General features: G+C 40.0%; 1 protein-coding gene across 12 annotated transcripts in view; it reads right to left on the bottom strand.

Moving 5' to 3' along the window:
* Positions 1–17647, bottom strand: part of USP34 (ubiquitin specific peptidase 34) — a 133639-nt gene extending 115992 nt beyond the window's left edge. For all 12 annotated transcript variants that reach the window (XM_054821653.1, XM_054821662.1, XM_054821661.1 and 9 more), the window contains exon 1: positions 17240–17647. In XM_054821653.1, the coding sequence (XP_054677628.1) occupies positions 17240–17282 (43 nt within the window). In that variant the 5' untranslated portion in view covers positions 17283–17647. The remainder of the gene's footprint in view (positions 1–17239) is intronic.
* Positions 17648–17669: the final 22 nt, after the last annotated feature.

The following is a 17669-nucleotide window of genomic DNA, read 5'->3' as shown; positions in this document are numbered from 1 at the left end:
TAAGAAAAACTTAAGAACTGAAAGTAAACTGGTCCCTTAAAAGCTACAATTGCCACATAAGAGTACAGAATGTAGAAATTATGGAAATACTGAAGCTTATGCCCCAGGTCAAAAAAAAATGAGGAGTTATATGCCCTAGTTGCTGTCTTCCTGTTTATGCATTCTACATCTCACACGCAGACCAACTTCAACTGGTCATATTTACTAATCATTGCTAATTAATACAGTGGCTACATACATGATTTCCCTTTTGTTTTCTCTACCTAGAAATAATATTGTTCTTGTTTCTGAAAGTCTTCAGGAAGCCTAAAATGGGAGCAACCACACTGAGGCTGCAGTTTTCCACTGAATTGATCTAAGTCTGTGCCACTACCAAAAGGGGTAGCAACACATCTGGCAGGGCTTCGCCTGCAGGACCTTAGTTGAAGCATTCTCTTCTGCTCCTCAGCAGAAATGATATTTGTCAGCTCAGCTAATTTATGTCCTCACAAGCAAAATTTAAGTCTTAGGCTTTCGAGTTCCTGTCTCATTCTGAATATCAACTTTGTGGGTGCTCTTGATTTACAGCAACTCTCTTTAGGGACACGTGCAGCTTGAAGTACAGCAACAATTGGTTATGAAGCCTTTCTAATATTTTTTTAATTGAAAAAAGTACAGAGAAAAGCAATAGGAACAACTGCACTCATCATTCCTGCGCATTTGTTGAGTTCAGTCAGTTTTGTAAGGACTCCCTTGCTGCATATGATTTCACTTCCAATTGATGATGTGCGTGTCTCCTTTCAAACTAGTTTTCTTCTACCTTGAATGGGCCAGTAGTTAAAACAGACTTATTCACTTGTAAATAAAGTGCATCCGTTTATTCCCTCTCCCATTTTCAAGCATCCTGCATGCCTTAGATCCTCCTTAATTTGCTGTCTCCCCAGTCTCTCACACTTCCAGTGTTTCAAACCCAGCAGTAACAATCATGTCCAACTTTTTCCAAAAACTTTTACTGTGACAAGCCTCCTTCTTGCAAATTGATTTAGCAGGTTAGACTTTCCCCTAGTTTCATACCTAAGGCAGTGATTCCCACAGGATGCGCTAAGGCATACTTGTGTGCTCTGAGAGCATCTGAAGTATGTCAAAGTGGCAGCTCGTGTGCTCTCATCGATAACAATTGATAATACATGCTCCAGAGCTTTACAGCCAGTCATTCCACGATCTATTAGTATCCATCTCAGCCATGGCACTCCAATCCTAGGCTCAGCTCCTTTGCCCCATCTCTGGTGGCTGCTTCTTTCTCCAGGCACTCACAAGCTAGCAATGTTAGAGATGCCTTCCCTAGTTTACTCCTGAACTCTCTGGGCTTGACTTTCTTCTCCTTCCCTAAATTTGCTCTAGCAAGTTTTCCTTCTCAGTTAAAGACTTTTAGACCTTCTCACCCTCCAGTCCTTCCTCTTCCCTCTTACTTTCCATGCACACAAACACCATTGACCTGTGCTAGATCCAATTTCAAAATCAACATAACCCAGTTCAAGTCCACGCTACTAACAGCGTCTGTAGCCATGCATTTCAACAACTATTAGCGCTCCTGCAGGAACTCAGAGCACCAGACTGGGAACTGAGCAAATCCAACTTACGCATCTAACCAAAAACTACCCACATTTTTGTTGGCTTTGCAAGCCACTGAATACGCAGGGTGAAAGCTATGTAAGCAGAGGGGGCTGGGAAGGAAAGTGTGAGGACTGTGAGGCTGAGGGAAGTAAACATCTTTGTAGTGACTGCAGACCTTAAATTGCCCCACCCCATCTGGAGTAACTCACCCTAATACTGCTCATCTAAGGGCAAAGACACTGAAGATACGGTTACTGTTAGAGTATGGAAAACCCAGAATGTTGAAAGCCTTAAACAGATCCATCCAAGACAGAACTAACCGGCAGAAAGAAGACAGACTGGTATGTAGGTAAATTCCAGCTAAACATATTCTACAAATATGACGTAGGAAATGGGGTCTTTTTGCATACTTGCAATGTCTCATTTTACTGAATCTTTACAAGATGGTTTAGAGATCTGTCACAGTAAAACCATATAAGAGCTGAGCTGCTTAACTGACCCAAAGTAATAATTGCTTGACTTTTTTTAATATTTTCTAGTGTATTAAGTTTTCAGATGTTCTTTAAAAAAAAAATCAGATAAAATGTAATTGTTTATTCAAGTAGCTGATGAGAAGCCAAAACATGTGACAGCCAAAGCAAAAAATTTAACACATTTCAGAAAAAAGAAAATTTCCTTGCTGTCTCCCCAGTCTCTCATTTTACTTGGCTAGCTTTGAATGAAAACTTGGGTGATTTACCTAATCATCCACAAAAGGGTGATTTGCTAGAAGTGTATTATAGTACTAGAAACAACACGATCTCCCAAGCTCAGAAAAAATACTATTAATAAAGCTACTAAACCAAGAAAATTACAGCAGATGAGAAAAAATAAATCAACTGCAAAGAAGGGGGCAATATAATTTCAATTGTGAACAAACGAAGCTCAGCTCGTAAGTGCATTTTTAGTAAGAACTTCAGAGCTAGAGGAACAGACTGTAATTAGACCTCAAGGACAACTATCATGCTAGACTTGTGAGGAATATCTTATATCCAAAGGTCACTTATCACACTAAGTACAAAATCAAATGGCAAGTAAAAATAGTGGTTTTTTAAACTATACTTTTACTATGTTATATTTCTGAAAGTACAAGGAGTAAACAATAGAAAAAACTCTTCAATATATAAAACTATAATTGCTACATATTCAAACCTGTAATGAGGTACAGTTGCATACAGATTCTGCTCCCTCCCCCTCCTCCCCCAAGCCTCATGTGGTATCAGCTTCTCATGGCAAAGACTAGATCAATTTCCAAATGGACATTATTCTCAGAAATTGTTCCCTGATACAGACTAGAGGAAACAAGAGCCATAGAGTAAAGGAAACAGTATTAGGGACAACAATACTAATCTTGAAAGAAATATATACATAATCTTCTAAGTACCATTGTTCACACAGAGAACCAGCATATTATTTTTTTTTATGCATTGAGATGTTTTTTGTTACTTGTAGGGCGTTTCTTTTTGTTTATGATCAATAGGAAGTAAGATGATAGCTACAGAGTTTAGTGTCTCCCATTTCCTTTCTACTTTCATCTATTAGAATTACTCCTTTTTTATTATAAAGGATTCATGATTGCCTTAAATTGATTCACCAGAGTTCTTCCAGACCTTTACAAAGCCATCTTTGACAAGGACAGTGTCAACTTGAAGTTCAGTGGCAATAGTTTAACCATCCAAGCTTCCCTACAATTTTTCAGTGAGGGAAAAAAAGTCGTCTTTCCACTCCTTGGTCTCCATGAAACAAAAGTGTCCCAGAATACTGACTAGATACGCATAACCAAAGAGTGCTGGAACACTATTGTAGAATGTAGTATCACATAAAAAAGCAAGTTAATTCTTCGACATTAGAAACATTGTTCAAATGGCAGGTTAACATAGGAAAAAAAAATCAGATCTGTAACCCAAAATACTGTAGTAATAAAATTTGATAATCATATAGTTAAGGTGCTTCTAAGTGTCTTTATGCTATCTTTATGATACTGAGTTGTCATTGCCCAGCCTCATCATATCACTACAGCACAGCATTACAAATAACTATACCTGCTTCCATCCCACAACACACCTGAATCAAATTTAAGTCCAAATCCAACTCTAAATTTCTTATATTTATAAATATTCCAACTTGGTAAATTTATCTCTTTCCTGCAAGCTTTTGATTACAAACAAAGTATACAGAGATTACCAAGCAAATATTATGGAGACAACATAATAGCTTAAAGACAGGAATTAGTAACTCTTTTAAAGTCTCATTTCCTTAGAAAAACTGATCAAGTTACTGGCCTCTGTCAGACACTGAAACTTTTGAACAAAAAAGCAATTTCAACAAATCTGACAAAGGTTTGCAAGCCTAAACAATACTGTGTTCTTATGAATGGAAACAGAGAAGCTACTCAAAAGAGTAAGGAAAAAGCAGTTGCAACTGGTCCCCCAACTACCCCCAAAATCAGTCATCTGCTGGTTATTCAGCACCTGCATGATTCCTTATAGCCACCACAAGACCAGAGAGTTTTAATTCAGTATTCCAATGCATAGCATAGTTAGACAACTAGGAGTAGCACAAGCCTTGGTATGTTCATCAGATAGACAGCACTTGTAACATGCAACTTCACCACAACAAGGCAAATCAGCTGATCTTAGGTAATTGCTATCTTTATATATCTCCCTGTTTCCCTGCAATCACCACCAAGTTCTCCCTCTTTGAATCTCATTCTCTTAACACACATTTCCCTTTCCACCCTACCTCACTCACCTTCTCCAGCAAACACCTATTTTCCTTTTACTATAATACGCTAAGGCAGTCTGGAACTTAACAGCAGAAGCTGACTCTGAAAAGCTATATGAAATTTAAGAATTGTCATCTTTCAAAAGTGATTGCCATCCTAAAGTCATGCTGGGTCATGATTGCTTTGGGTTAAAATGCCCCTTTTAGAATGGCTGTAAACATCTACCTAAGCTAACAATTGTCCTTAAGAGTATCTTAGGACTTTGACCTTCCTAAAGAAAACATGCCAGAGCAACTGCTTCCAAGGAGAACAGTTCCACATGAAGTTACTTTAAGTGTGGTCAAATCTCAATTATCAGCTGATAATTTACCCAGAACACTGGAGTTGTTTCTACCCAGAACTACCCAGATGACTTATGATCTAAATAAACTCTTAGATGTACCATCTCAAACACAAAACACAACTCTGCTGCTTCATTAGCCAGTTCAGGTCCAGAAGCAGCCCTGCAGCTTTCAGACAAAGCAAAGCCTAAGTTATTATGCTGTGTGAATTCATGCTGTTCCCACAGAGTTAGCCACAGTTCAAAGTTCACAAATACTGCATTTGATCTGGACTAGATGGAAGCGTGAAATACACAATTCAGGTTGGAATATGCCCATGGTGGCAGAAGCAGCAGCATCGCATCCAGCATGGAGTGGCATGGATACACAGAATGCCATCAAAAATTTAAGGAGCAGAATCAGCTTGCATCAGTTAAATACTGTGTAATGCAGGTATGGCTTTTTTTTTTTTTAATCAAACACTGGTACAAAATGATCTAAAATCAGCTTGTGGATGATGTGGCTGTGAATGGAACCAAAGATGGGTTGATCTGCACATTGCTCTGGCTTTGCTGGCCAAAGACGACCCACCAGGCGTCTCAGCACTGTCCTTTTCAACCCCCCAGCTTCTCAAAGGGCTCAACTGACCCAGCAGTGCACAGCAGTAACACATAAAGCCTCCTCAAGATCCGTGTGATGCCCAGGCTGTGGCATTTCCATGGAAGCCTGAGTGACGGGAGAAGCAGCCTGGCAGTACGCCGTGGGTAAGCCTGGGTCCAGCAGGGTTTATCAGCTCTGGTTCAACGTTAGTCATGTCAGATGGAAGGCGTCTATGAAAACATATATGGTATCTTTGCACTGCACCTCTTAATGCTTCTGTTATCTTGGGATTTTCAGCAGCAAAGATACTGCAGCCCTCCTTCTCCAGGGAAAGGCAAGTTACATATTACTAAGGAAAAAAAACCTATCGAGCAATTTCAAAGCATTTGTGCCACTCGCTGGAGTTTAAAGAAAAAAAAATAGTAGTAGTCTCATTTCAGAGTCCTATTTTACCTCAGTACTGTAAATTGTCTTTGGCTCCAAGATAAGACACTACAATTCTAGGAAGAGTGCATTTTCATCTTTAACAAAGTTGTTACAGTTCCCTTTTTAATAATTTAAAAAAAAAAAAGTCCAGCTCAATATAAGTAGTTTTTCCATACAGTCAAGTCTGCTTGACATCATCAAAATGTACACTAGATGCAGAGAGTTGGGCTGCTCTTCATCATATTTTAACAACAGCCACTACAAATTTCTTAAGCAATTAATGCATGATTGGACAAGTACTGCATAAAACTAGAATTTTTTAGCATATCACTAGTTACTCCAAGGTAAATTTCAAACCTAGGCCTGACAATGTCAATGCCAAAACTACTGCTCTGATAAAGGATTGCTTACCTTCAGTTTATAATAGAGTATGTACTTGCATTCTTTTCTCTTAATAACATATTAACTTAGAAAATAATGTCACTACTTGAATGAGTCTGGTTTTGAACGATTTGTCTTTAAATATTCCAGCTCTGAACTTTTTTACAGTACTACTTTAAGGTGAAAGCATAGAATTAAGAGTTTATCAAACTATTTTATAAGTAGAACAAAGATTTAATTGCGTGAACAAGGTTCCAAAAGCTAAAGAGGTTTTCTATTAGTCTTAATTAAAAGTAGCAAGGAATGCAAAAATTAAAATACATACTCCAGGAAGCATTCTAGTTTCGAGAGAGAACCTTGCAAATTAGTTCAGCTGTACTACTTGGCACACTATGAATCAGTTACAGAAAACAACAGCTTTTCCCCCACAACCAGAAAGAAAAGGCCAGAGCCCATGACTGAACCACCACAGCCACTAAGAAGCAACAGATTACCAGTAGATTTATAACAAAAGCACCTAATGACTGTGCTCCGCATTTTAGGGACAAAAAACTGTGAGAGGCAAATATGATTAATTTATTTCTTACAAAGTATATTTGAGCCTGCTTAAACAAGGAGATAAGATACATAAATGGGCAATGGGTCATTACACTAAGTGGAACTTCAGGCAGTTCACTGAAAGCCCAAGAAGAGCTTGCTGAGCATTTGAACTCCAAGGCATTATTTGTTTTCATCAACACAGATGCAAGCAACCCTCGTTCAAAAAGGAGAATAAAATATTGAGAAAGGATAGGCAAGCAGCAAAGTTACATTCTCTCTCAACTTTCAAACATATGCTCAAATTTTGCACTCACTTTTGTTAGATAATCTGTATTTAATAATTCACTGAAACACAAAGTGTATTCAGTAATTTATTGGCTAATGCACTATTGTACAAATTTTTTTCTGAAAGCTAGTAGACTGAAAGAAATAAGATGGCTGAGGGCAATGCCTATGGTCTATAGAAGTATCTCGAAGACTGCAGTTAAGTTTCATGACAAGCATCCCCTCCAACCAAAAACATATTTACAGATGTTATTTTGATATAAATGAATATTTTGCAAGTCACTATCACAGCAAGTGCACGTGGGTCCATATCTGTAACTATGCCTAAACACAATGTACAAAGCCAACTCACTTTGGAAAGATTCAAACTGACACTGTTGTTAAGACTTAGTGGCTTTCCAAATTAGTGATGAAAACTGATCTCAAATATGATCGATTTGATCAGACTGTACCTACTTTAAATATTACATCAGCAGATAAAGAATCAAGACTTATGACTTGAAATACTTTGTGTTAAAAGTTTAATTTCAAAGAGTATGGAAAAAAAAAAGTAGCTCTGAGAAAAACGGAAACAAACTAGTTCAACCATAAGTAAACTAGCAATTGTGTATTCCTGACTGAAAGTCAGACTAGCAAATGCAGTGAAGAATTTACTGCATTGACCATCCTTAAACCAAGCAAAAGAACTTACTTTTATTGAGCTTTCGAGCTCACACTTCCCAGTGCTATCCTATACTAGTTCCAAGCAAAAGAAGGAAAAATAAAGTTGTTCAGACTCTTGCATCAGCTGATGACTGCTAGACTAGAATGTAACTCCACCACACACCTCTTGTCTGAAACACCACGTGACTGAAAAGAGCGGCATAAACTGTACTATGTAAGCCTTTCATAGACGATTTTCCAAATTCCCCAGTAAGTTTTGATATTCTGACCCTTCTACAGCTTTTCTGGAGCTGTCCCTTGCAAACATGTCATTGTCCATTTCCAGCACTGTTCATAGCTTCTGCAAGCAGAAAGAGCATAGAAGTGAAAGCACTGTCAGTTTTGTTGACGCCCAGAGATTTTAGAATGAAAACTGATCACAAGATTTGCAAAAACCAGAGACCGCCATCAGAAGATGACTCTGAAAAATACTTGTTTTTCAGTTCACACACACTTAAATAATTTCACTAGTGGTGAAAACAGAGATTTATATTGTAACTTAAATTATGAAGAATTTAATAGTTACATGTCACAGACTAATAAACAGGTAACTGACTACTTGCTGAAAGTGAAATTAAGCTCCCATTAAAAATTATCAAATCCCCCTAAAATGAGTTGAGAAGCCCAAAAGAGAGGTAAAGACAATGAGCGCTGCACAACACAGCATAAAGCACACACACTAATACCATGCAATTTGTACACTTCCCGTAACATGATTTCTTACAGAGAAACATGCAAGAGGCTAGCAGACCACCTTTTCAAGAAAAATCCACCTGCGGCTTAAAAAGCAGGACTTCCACTTTTGTAAGTGTAAAGAAATACTTCATGTTTTGAGGACACTAGTTTTATACAAAATAAGAAATTAAAAGTGACGTACTTCTACAGTTGGAATAAGGAAAAAACCAAACCCACCCAACTTTTTCAAGGCTTGTAGAAAGCTCCAGTGCTTTGGTTGTTCTTCATGAACCTGCCAAAAAGCAACTACAAGAAATCATCCTTGCCTGCTCATTAGCACAGCAGGTATGGAAGTAGCACATTCTCAGCTATTAAAGAATGTACACAGTACTTAACAGCAGCATACATAGTAAGCCTTTTGGCTAACATATTTAAGACCACAGTGCCCTGTTTTACTACAGATTTCATCCTAAACTTTCCCCTGTTTCTGTATACAATTATGTACATCGAAAACTCTCAAGTGGAACTCAGTTAAAAAACGGTGCAATGAATTGGAGGCTTCTTCAATCTACTGTGAAGAGAAGCAAAAAAAGCTTTGACGCTCGCTTCCTAGATGGGAACCAATGATCCACATGGATGCTGGTCTAGAAATCATGCCTCAGTTGTCATGGGTTTTTGAAGTCTTATTTACAGACCTTCTACAAATTAGCTAAATAAAGGTCAACACCCAAAGGCGCTTTTTCCACAAGGACCTTTTCTGACGAGTTTCAACTTCTTCAATCAGTTGTTCCAGTACTAAACCTCCCAGAGGAATTCTATAGATACTCATATAAGTACATATAGATAAAGAAGGCAAGTATTTCCTCTTCTAATAGTATCTGAAAATAGCTGTAATGCATTCACACCAAGTTTCCTCAAGAAGTTCACCTTTCACCATACAAGCCAGATCTGGAAAATCCCAAAAGTAAAACTTTGTAAAACTACAAATAAGTTGGGTATTTTAACCAAGTGTTAAGAAAACCACAGAGATCCTCACACTTACATGTCCATGTGTAGCATTCAGATTGCAAATCAATTCCCATACAAGGAAAGAAAGAAAGTGAAAAGAACGGTTTCTCACCTCTTCACAGTTTAGATTCTAGAAACTGCCCATTTGCTACACAAAATGAAAAAAAGAAATTACCACAACATACGCTTAAACAACAGAAATTAAATAGCCACAACTATGTTTAATTGCAGCATGCTATCCATATAAGCAGCATTCAGGAACCATCACAACCACTTGCTCCTGAAGGTGACAAAATTATTTTTCAGGTTGTCCCAGCATTCTGACTACTATAAATGCATAGCTTAGCCTGCAAAAATCCTTACTTATTAACTACCTCAGCTGGTAAAACTACCAGATGAGCAACACTAAAAAAAGGAATTTAAAAAAAAAAAGTACATCATAAAAGCCATTCTATACAGATAATCTTTCTCTCCCTCACTAAGAAACTCCCTTCTGTACAGTGGGAGACTTAACAGGACTTGTTGGGAGCACCAAGACACCAATGTAGCACTGCCATCATCCACAGGCAACTTCTGACTGTGGTATTTCTCATCTTTTCTGAATCAGACCTGAACAGCCATCAAGAGAATACTGGAAAGGATAAAAAAATCAATTATGGAAGCCTGTAAAAGGAAACAGAGTAATATGAAAAGACAGAACTATACATAAAGTAACACTGAAGAATTAAGCAGGGTGGAGGATAGAGGGAAGAGCAGAAAGAGCATACAAGTAAGCAGAACGGAAACTGAGAAATGGAAAAAATCACAAGCACAGAAAAATAACAACTTTGAAAGCTAACAGAAGAGTTGCAACAAAGATGACGTGCAGTTTAGAGTATCAATATGATCAAGTATTTAGATGAAACTAAATACTCAAAGAAGAAAATACAAGAAATAATAGGAACCAGGAGGTAAACACTGCTTTCCCCCTTCCAATCTCTAAAATGAGAAATTGCAGACTGCTCATCACTTGTCCACGGAACATGATTCCAGGAAGAAAGATCTGCTTTTCTGACTCAATGTTACTTGAACACAGGAAGACAGAAGCAAACTGCAGTGACACAGAGAAATCAAAGTAGCAAGGAATTAAAAGCCACAGAGTGGAAACGTCAGTATTAACAATGAAGAGATATATTTTACTGTTTAACATGGGGGGGGAAAAAGCAAAAAGGAATTCTACAAATTAAAAGAAAGGGTGAGTCTCATAATCCCCTGAAGCCATGCAAGTCAAAGCCGTGGGTCCTCCAACAGCCAAGGCATCACCTCCAAGGCAGGCGGAGGAAATAGGGCCAGCGTCTGCTCTCCAAGGTACTGCCCCTTCAACCGCAGCTCGAAGTTTCTAGCCCGAGTATTCTCTTACCGATAACATCCCCTTATGCTCCCCATCACCTGAGCATCTAAGGACACTTAGAACAGCTAGTCTCTCCCAAGAGCTGACACTGACAACATCCAGGATAGCCTAAAACACATCTTGGACATCTCGGGAATTGCTTGAGACTTACGTAAGTTGAAAACTATTCTTACTGAGAAAAAGCCATACAGCACCAAAAGGTAGGGGGGGAAAAAAAAAAATCTAACAGGAAGTTTTCCTAGACGGGGAATGAGATAACTTCAAGTTCTACACTAGGTAAATATCTTTAAAAAAAAAAAAAATCAAATAAAGCAAGGGATGTTTTTCTTTCTGCCTTGAATTTCATTGAAGTTATTCACATAACTAAGCAGGAATATAATCGTGGAGTCTGTGCAGGCCCCCTGCTAGGAAGGTTGAGAGCACCTACAGCATAAAATTTGAGAATCTCTACTACAAATAAAGGAATGAGTTTCCTTAATATTACATGCGGTCACTTTCTTATGCTTTAAGGACATTGTAACAAATACTTATCCAACATAAGATTTCCCTATATACAAAGGGAAAGATCTCAGTAAATACATGTCAACAGTCCATAACTCACAACAAAACTCAGCAGAATGAGATTTACGTAACTAATCTTCAGCATCAGTGATCAAACGGCTTGAGCAATGAGAAAGAACCAGTCTTCAGCAGCCTGAACAGGAAAAGTTTCAGGACAAAATTTTTGATCACATCAAATAACGTGAACCAAAATCACTGTACAAAACAAAAGCTGAAATATCTTTCTAAAAATAGAACCCTTTTAGCTATTAAAGTCACAGAGTTTTTCCTTCAACTGCTTTACAATTACAAACAACAAGTTAAAACTGCTTTATCTCAGAGTCACCTTCCCTTTTGTTTTAGAAAGTTCACAATTAGAAAACATACAAGTTCCTCCTTCCATTTTTTTTTTCCTCTGGTTACTCTGATTCATTTGGAGTAGCATTTCACCCCAGTCCGTAACAACTGCAATTTGGCAATACTGCTATAAAGGAAAAGTTATTTTCATTTTCGTGTAAGTCTGGCTGTTCATCCCCTTAAAAAGGGTCAAAGACAAAAGTAAACATGAAACAATCACTGAATTTTAATTTTTATATACAATTAAGCTTCTTTTCTTCAACAGGAGATAGGGAAGACTTAGGTTAGTGTAGTAAAGTTGGGCAGTTACCCCAATAACTCCTCCACAGAGTCCCTGTAGAGGTTCTAAACATGGAAATATCATGTAAGTAGAAAGAAAACACAAATCTTTAAGAAAAGGCCAAAGAAAAAAAGTCATGCAACAGACAACTGTTATTCAGTTTTGTACAAGGGGAATAGTCAAACAAACAGCCAAATGAAACACTAGATCTGCACAAAACACTAGAAGTAGTCAAATAATCAATACTGAAGCTTACAGGCAAACACTGAACAAGTGACAGCAGCTCTTGTCGACCAAGTGATGTTAATTATGCAGTATTTGTAATAATCTTCTTATAACATATACTCCATATCTAAAATAATACATGAATATTTGTAGCATAAAATATTTATCCTCTCTAGATCCCAAAGAGAAAACTGAATGCTGCAATGTTTTGGAGTACTTCGATAGCCTCACTCAACCTCTAGGTCTCCTCTTTGCACTTTCTAAATGCCAGAATTACGTGAAAAGAAGTCAAGTCAAGCATCTTCAGCATCCAAATTCAGGACTACCCTGAAGCTATGCAAATAGTAAAACACTCCAGTATCTCAAGTGTTTTACGGACCTGGTCATTCTGGGAGCAGTTCTACAGGCCAGCTGACAGCAATAACGGACAGAAAACTACAATACAATATTAGTCTACATCCAACTCTTGTGCTTGAGTAAACTGTGTGGGGTTGTTTGTTTGTTTGTTTTGGGTTTTTTTATGTTTTACTAAAGGTTTAAGAGAAAACATAATGAGAAAAATGGCCTGCAAGCTTGTGTAATAGAATAAGACCTAGAAGCCTTTATTCATCAACATGACCTGATTTTATAAGGTTTCAGAGCTGCTAGGAAAAAAAAAAATGGACTGAAGAGGCAATCATTGAAGAAAGTGAAGGAAAATGCTGGGAAGAAAACAAACTTAGTTCCCAGAAACCAAGAACTGGGAATAACCTAGGTCTACCAAAGTTACCTAAACCCACAACTGCCACTGTATAATAAAACTTATTTTTCCACGTTGTAATTTTTTTTCCTTACTTTTATAAAAACCAAACCAAACAAAAAGAAAACAAACCTAAACCAAAACCATTTACGGAGTTTTAAGTCAACATACATCAACACCAGTTGTAGTTTCAAAGGGAAGCCTCTCAGGCAACCAAGCCCAGTCAGGCTCTCTGGGACATGCCACAGCCAGGACTACAAGCACAACTGACTCAGGACCAGCCTGAGAACTAGATTTCCACTTTAAGCTAGGAAGAGGCCCTCCCGGCACACAACAAACACTTATCATGGAGCATCACATACTCTATACTTTCACGTGAAGCCTCTCTAAGTGTCCAGCAATAGCATGGCTTCATAGGTAGCTCAAACTATTACCATGGCTTCAGGTGTGACACAGCGACCTGCAAAACTGCAGTGTAAAAGACTTGAGACAGAAAAATACATGTTTAATGTTACATTTCTGTATTTTCTGGCTTACTTCAGGGTTAAGACTATCTGGATATCTGTGCAGTGCCTAGCAAAACAGAACTATCCTGATCAGGGCCTCTGGACAGCACAGCAATGTAAATATTACTAAAGAACAAATGAAACCCAATATAATCCCTCCTAGACTGACAAGAACTGGCATCCAAAAAAACCCCAAGGAATGCACAGTGTGTCAATACCAGGGTTCATTTTGGGATACAGAATGCTATAAATTAACATAAAAGCATATAATGTCCTCCACACATTTTTCCTTTAGAAAGTGTGTACATTTAAATGAGCCCATACAATTAACGCCATGAGAATCCTTCTTAAGTCCTTTGTCAGTAAGTGCTCTTATCTCAAAAGGTAAAGAATTGTGTCTTCCTTTTTTTTTTCCTTTCTATCGAAGGCTACTAAAAATGTTTATGTTGTAGAAGATTAATTCAGAAATCGGAGCAGACTTTTTATAGACCTTACTCCTGTTACCCCTGCCTGGGAAAACATAAATGATGTTAACATACCTAGAGCACTAAGCAGGAAATTAGACTGTTTAAGTGAACAACATATTGTCTTGCAATGCAAAACACTGCTTTAAAGCCTGGGCATTTCATAGAGGAATTAGTGTTTTACTGAGTTCCTGGATCAAATCATAACTTGAAACTACTGCTACGTTTCAGGAAATAACTTCAAGATCAGGGAATTTACTGGGTTTCATACTTAGATCAAATGCTGAAAATAAAGATGCTGCCAGAGTTAAACAAATGCTGCTTCTGTCCATAAAACATCACCTGCTTCTCATGCTTAAGCATAGCAATGAAGCTTTGTGTTAAACATATATGCTTACATACGGACCTTTGGCCAAAAAATAAGTTTTTCAAACTACAGGTTTCCAGTTCCACAAGGTCTCAGGTTGCCTTTATGAGTGCCACAGAAGCAGGCCCATTGACTGACTGACTACCTGTTACAAAATCAGGCCTAAGGACCTGGAGTCTTGTAATGAGCTCTAGCAAGACATAACCCTGGGCCTACGCAAAGGTCACTGCCAGACAAAGGCTCCAGCTCTGCACATTGTTATGGGGTGTGGATTAATATTGTAGTAGTTTACAGTGGGACTAATATGCTTATAATAAAAATATGCCTGGCTGTTTGCAGAATTGTTAAATTCCATCCTTCTGTCATCCACAAATTGGTAACTTCTTAGGAAAACCGGAGCTCCCACGTGTTCTTCTCAAAACAACACATTAAGAGTTGTTAGTCACTTCACTAAGTGACCTGTCATACAATTGATACCAAATAATTATTTTGTAAACATTAGGGTAAACGAAGACAAAAGGCAGTATGTGTCCTGTGTAAAAGTGTTTAGTTTAGCAAGAAATTTCTAAAACAAACTAGATTACGTTTCCTGGACCTCTTTCAAAACAGTTTCAGTAGTTTCAGTGAAGAGGCGATCCCAAATGCTCAGCGGGCAGAAAAGGAAACTGCTGGCAGTCTCTGGCTCACACATTTTGGGCATGACCTCATTCTTTACTACCACTTTACATTTTTGCTGCAGTGTTTTAAAAACCAAAGCTTGACATTATTTTTGTACGTTACCTGTAATTATTACTTAAGAAATGCAAAGAACACAACTTGAAGTTATAAAAGTATACCTCCCTTATAACTCAGTTTCATACAGCAAGAATGTAGGTGGCACACACAATGCACCATCATATACGCCTTAGTATCCAAACACACACGCACAAAATAGTTATGTTTATTTAAAGTGCGCTTGTTTCTCTGAATGGAAGACCAAACCTAATGTTATTTGACCAGAGTTTTTGGAAGTTAATTATACAGCAATAGTGGTGCATAACTTCCCTGATAAATTTGACTTTAAAAGCCAAATTTCCTTTTCATAAATAGCAGGTTTATATCTTAAATTATAGAGAACCATTAAATTATCCATACCCTAATTATGTATATATTTTTTAAAAAAAAGTTAAAGTGATTTAAGGTATTGTTTTATCTATAAGGGAAAATCCAGCTGCCTAAATCCCAATTACCTTAAAATGGTTCTAAAAATAAATTCATACTGGAATTTGAGAGATTTCTTGAAATATCAAGTTTAACGTTACAACTTTTTTCTAGTTGAACATACCAATCTTGATCAAGTTTAAACAATGATTATTTATCAATCCATCAAAACCAAGCGAAATTATCTCCTCCAACAAACAGCTGTCATCAGTATACCATTGATAGTTTAGTCTTATTTTGAACCTACTGTTTAAATAAGCATTCAGTCTATAATACCGACACATTCCCCATGTCTCTAGTCAAGAAAGATAAGATATACATGCTAAATTAAGTAAACATCACAATGATTGTTCAAAACAAGATATTGGAATTACAAGCTTAGCTGAACTTGGCAAACAATTTCAACAACCCAACAGTTCTCTGATGTTAACCTTTTAATCTGATTTATTCCAGCCTCTGGGCTCTCCTGAAATTTAGTTTTACACATACAGATTTACTTTTCAAATAAAACGCCGGCCATCACTGAATATATTTCCCAGCAAGAGAGAGGCCAACTTTCAACTACCATAGGATCTACTCATATATCTTAGGGAAGAACAACCACCACATGCAATTGGGCCTCACAAGAGTTAAGAAAAAGAAAACTCTACCCAAATCCTGTTCTAGGAAGCATTCTGTATTTCACTTTATTGGAACACGATTTGCCTCTAAGCAGACCGCAGTGTGCAACCAGGAAAAATAGCTAAACTTCCTGCTAATCACAAACTTCAACTGATAAGTTCGTTAAATTCCTCAGCATCTCTAGAAATCATGTTTTTTAGTCTTTGTTCATGAAGCAGTGCACAGAGACAAGCCTCCAAGAAGCAGGGAAGGTACCTGGCCTGCCACGGAGAACCGAGAGCAGGTTCCAAGGGATACACGAGGCCTACTGCATAGGGGTAAAGAGGATTTCGTGCCCAAAATGCAATCGGATTTCAGCGATGCCGGGGAGAATACCTGCTGTATTCACCCTCCGACCCTCCCGGCTGTTTAGGTAACACCGGTAAAGAGGAAACTTCGGAAGGAAGCAAGAGACCACCCCCGAAGCTAAACACCCAGGAGCTCCTTTCCCCCCCCCCCCGCCAGCCCGGCCCTCGCAAAGCCGCGCCAGGCTCCTTTAAGCGCCGGTTCCCTCACAGCCAAGCAGTCTCTTCGGAAAAATAGGTACCCGAAAACCACCTCAACCGCGTCCCTTCCCCCCCCACGTCCACACCACACCGCGGACAGGCGAGGGGGAGGGGGGAAGCAGGATCACTCAGAGCCGCCTTGTCTGCTGCTTAAAAGGGACCCAGCCCAGGCCCGGCCTCCAGCTGCTCAGCAGCCACCGGAGCAGCTTCCAGGCACCTCCTCAGCCGAGCGAGGAGCCAGCTAGGCCCCGCTGCGGCTGCCCGGGGATGCAGGGCGAGGAGCGGGCTCCTCACGCCAACGGCAGGGTCACGTCCCCGCCCGGCCCCACACGCAGACACCCGGGGGACAGGCGGGAAAGGGGGGGGGGGGGGGGGGGGGGGCTCCCCTGTGGAAGGCCCGGCGGGGACAGCCTCTCGGCGCACACTCCCCAGGCCGCAAGTCGCCCGGCCCCGAAACGGAGAGGAGGGAAAGGGGAAGGAAGCCGCAGAGCAGGGCAGGCTCTCCCTCTATGGCCACCCCGCAGAGAGAGGTAACCCCGCGCCCAGGAGGCCCGAGCCAGGCGGCGAGCAGGGAAAGGCAAGGTGGGGGGGGATAAGGAAGGAGATGAAGCGGGGTTATAACCCAGCCCGTGTAGAGGAGGGTACGTGGGGTCCCGGCCCGGGGCGAGGAGTGTTGGGGGGAGGGTAGCGGGGGAGGGCGGCCGCACTTACTCTCATTTAACACCTCCAGCAGCTCGGCGCAGCTCTCACACATTGTTCATTAACAGCAGCAGCCGCCGCCGCCGCCTCCTCCCGACCATTGATTGATCCACTCGGTGCTGCTGATTGATGATTGATGGGGGCCGGGGCGGGGGTCAGTCGGGGGGGGGGGGAGGGGAAGGAGGGGGCGGGAAGGAATAGGAAGAGAAGGGGGGGGAAGAGAGGCAGGGGCCGGTCTGGGATCCGGGGGAGGGGGGGATGGGGCGGCTGATCAATGCAAATGAGCCTGTGGCGGCGGCGGCAGCGGCGGCGGCGGGGAGGAGAAGCCGAGTCACTCACTGGCTCCCAGTGACTCCACGCGCCGCCATTTTGCTGAGGGGGAAGGAGGAGGAGGGGACGGGAACGAGGGGGGACAGGGCGCTCGGGCTCAGCTCGGCAGTTT

The sequence above is a fragment of the Grus americana genome, chromosome 3, assembly GCF_028858705.1.
Source record: "Grus americana isolate bGruAme1 chromosome 3, bGruAme1.mat, whole genome shotgun sequence".
NCBI lineage: Eukaryota > Metazoa > Chordata > Aves > Gruiformes > Gruidae > Grus > Grus americana.
The sequence above is the reverse complement of the archived record's forward strand: the minus strand, read 5'-3'. Positions and strand labels throughout refer to the sequence as shown.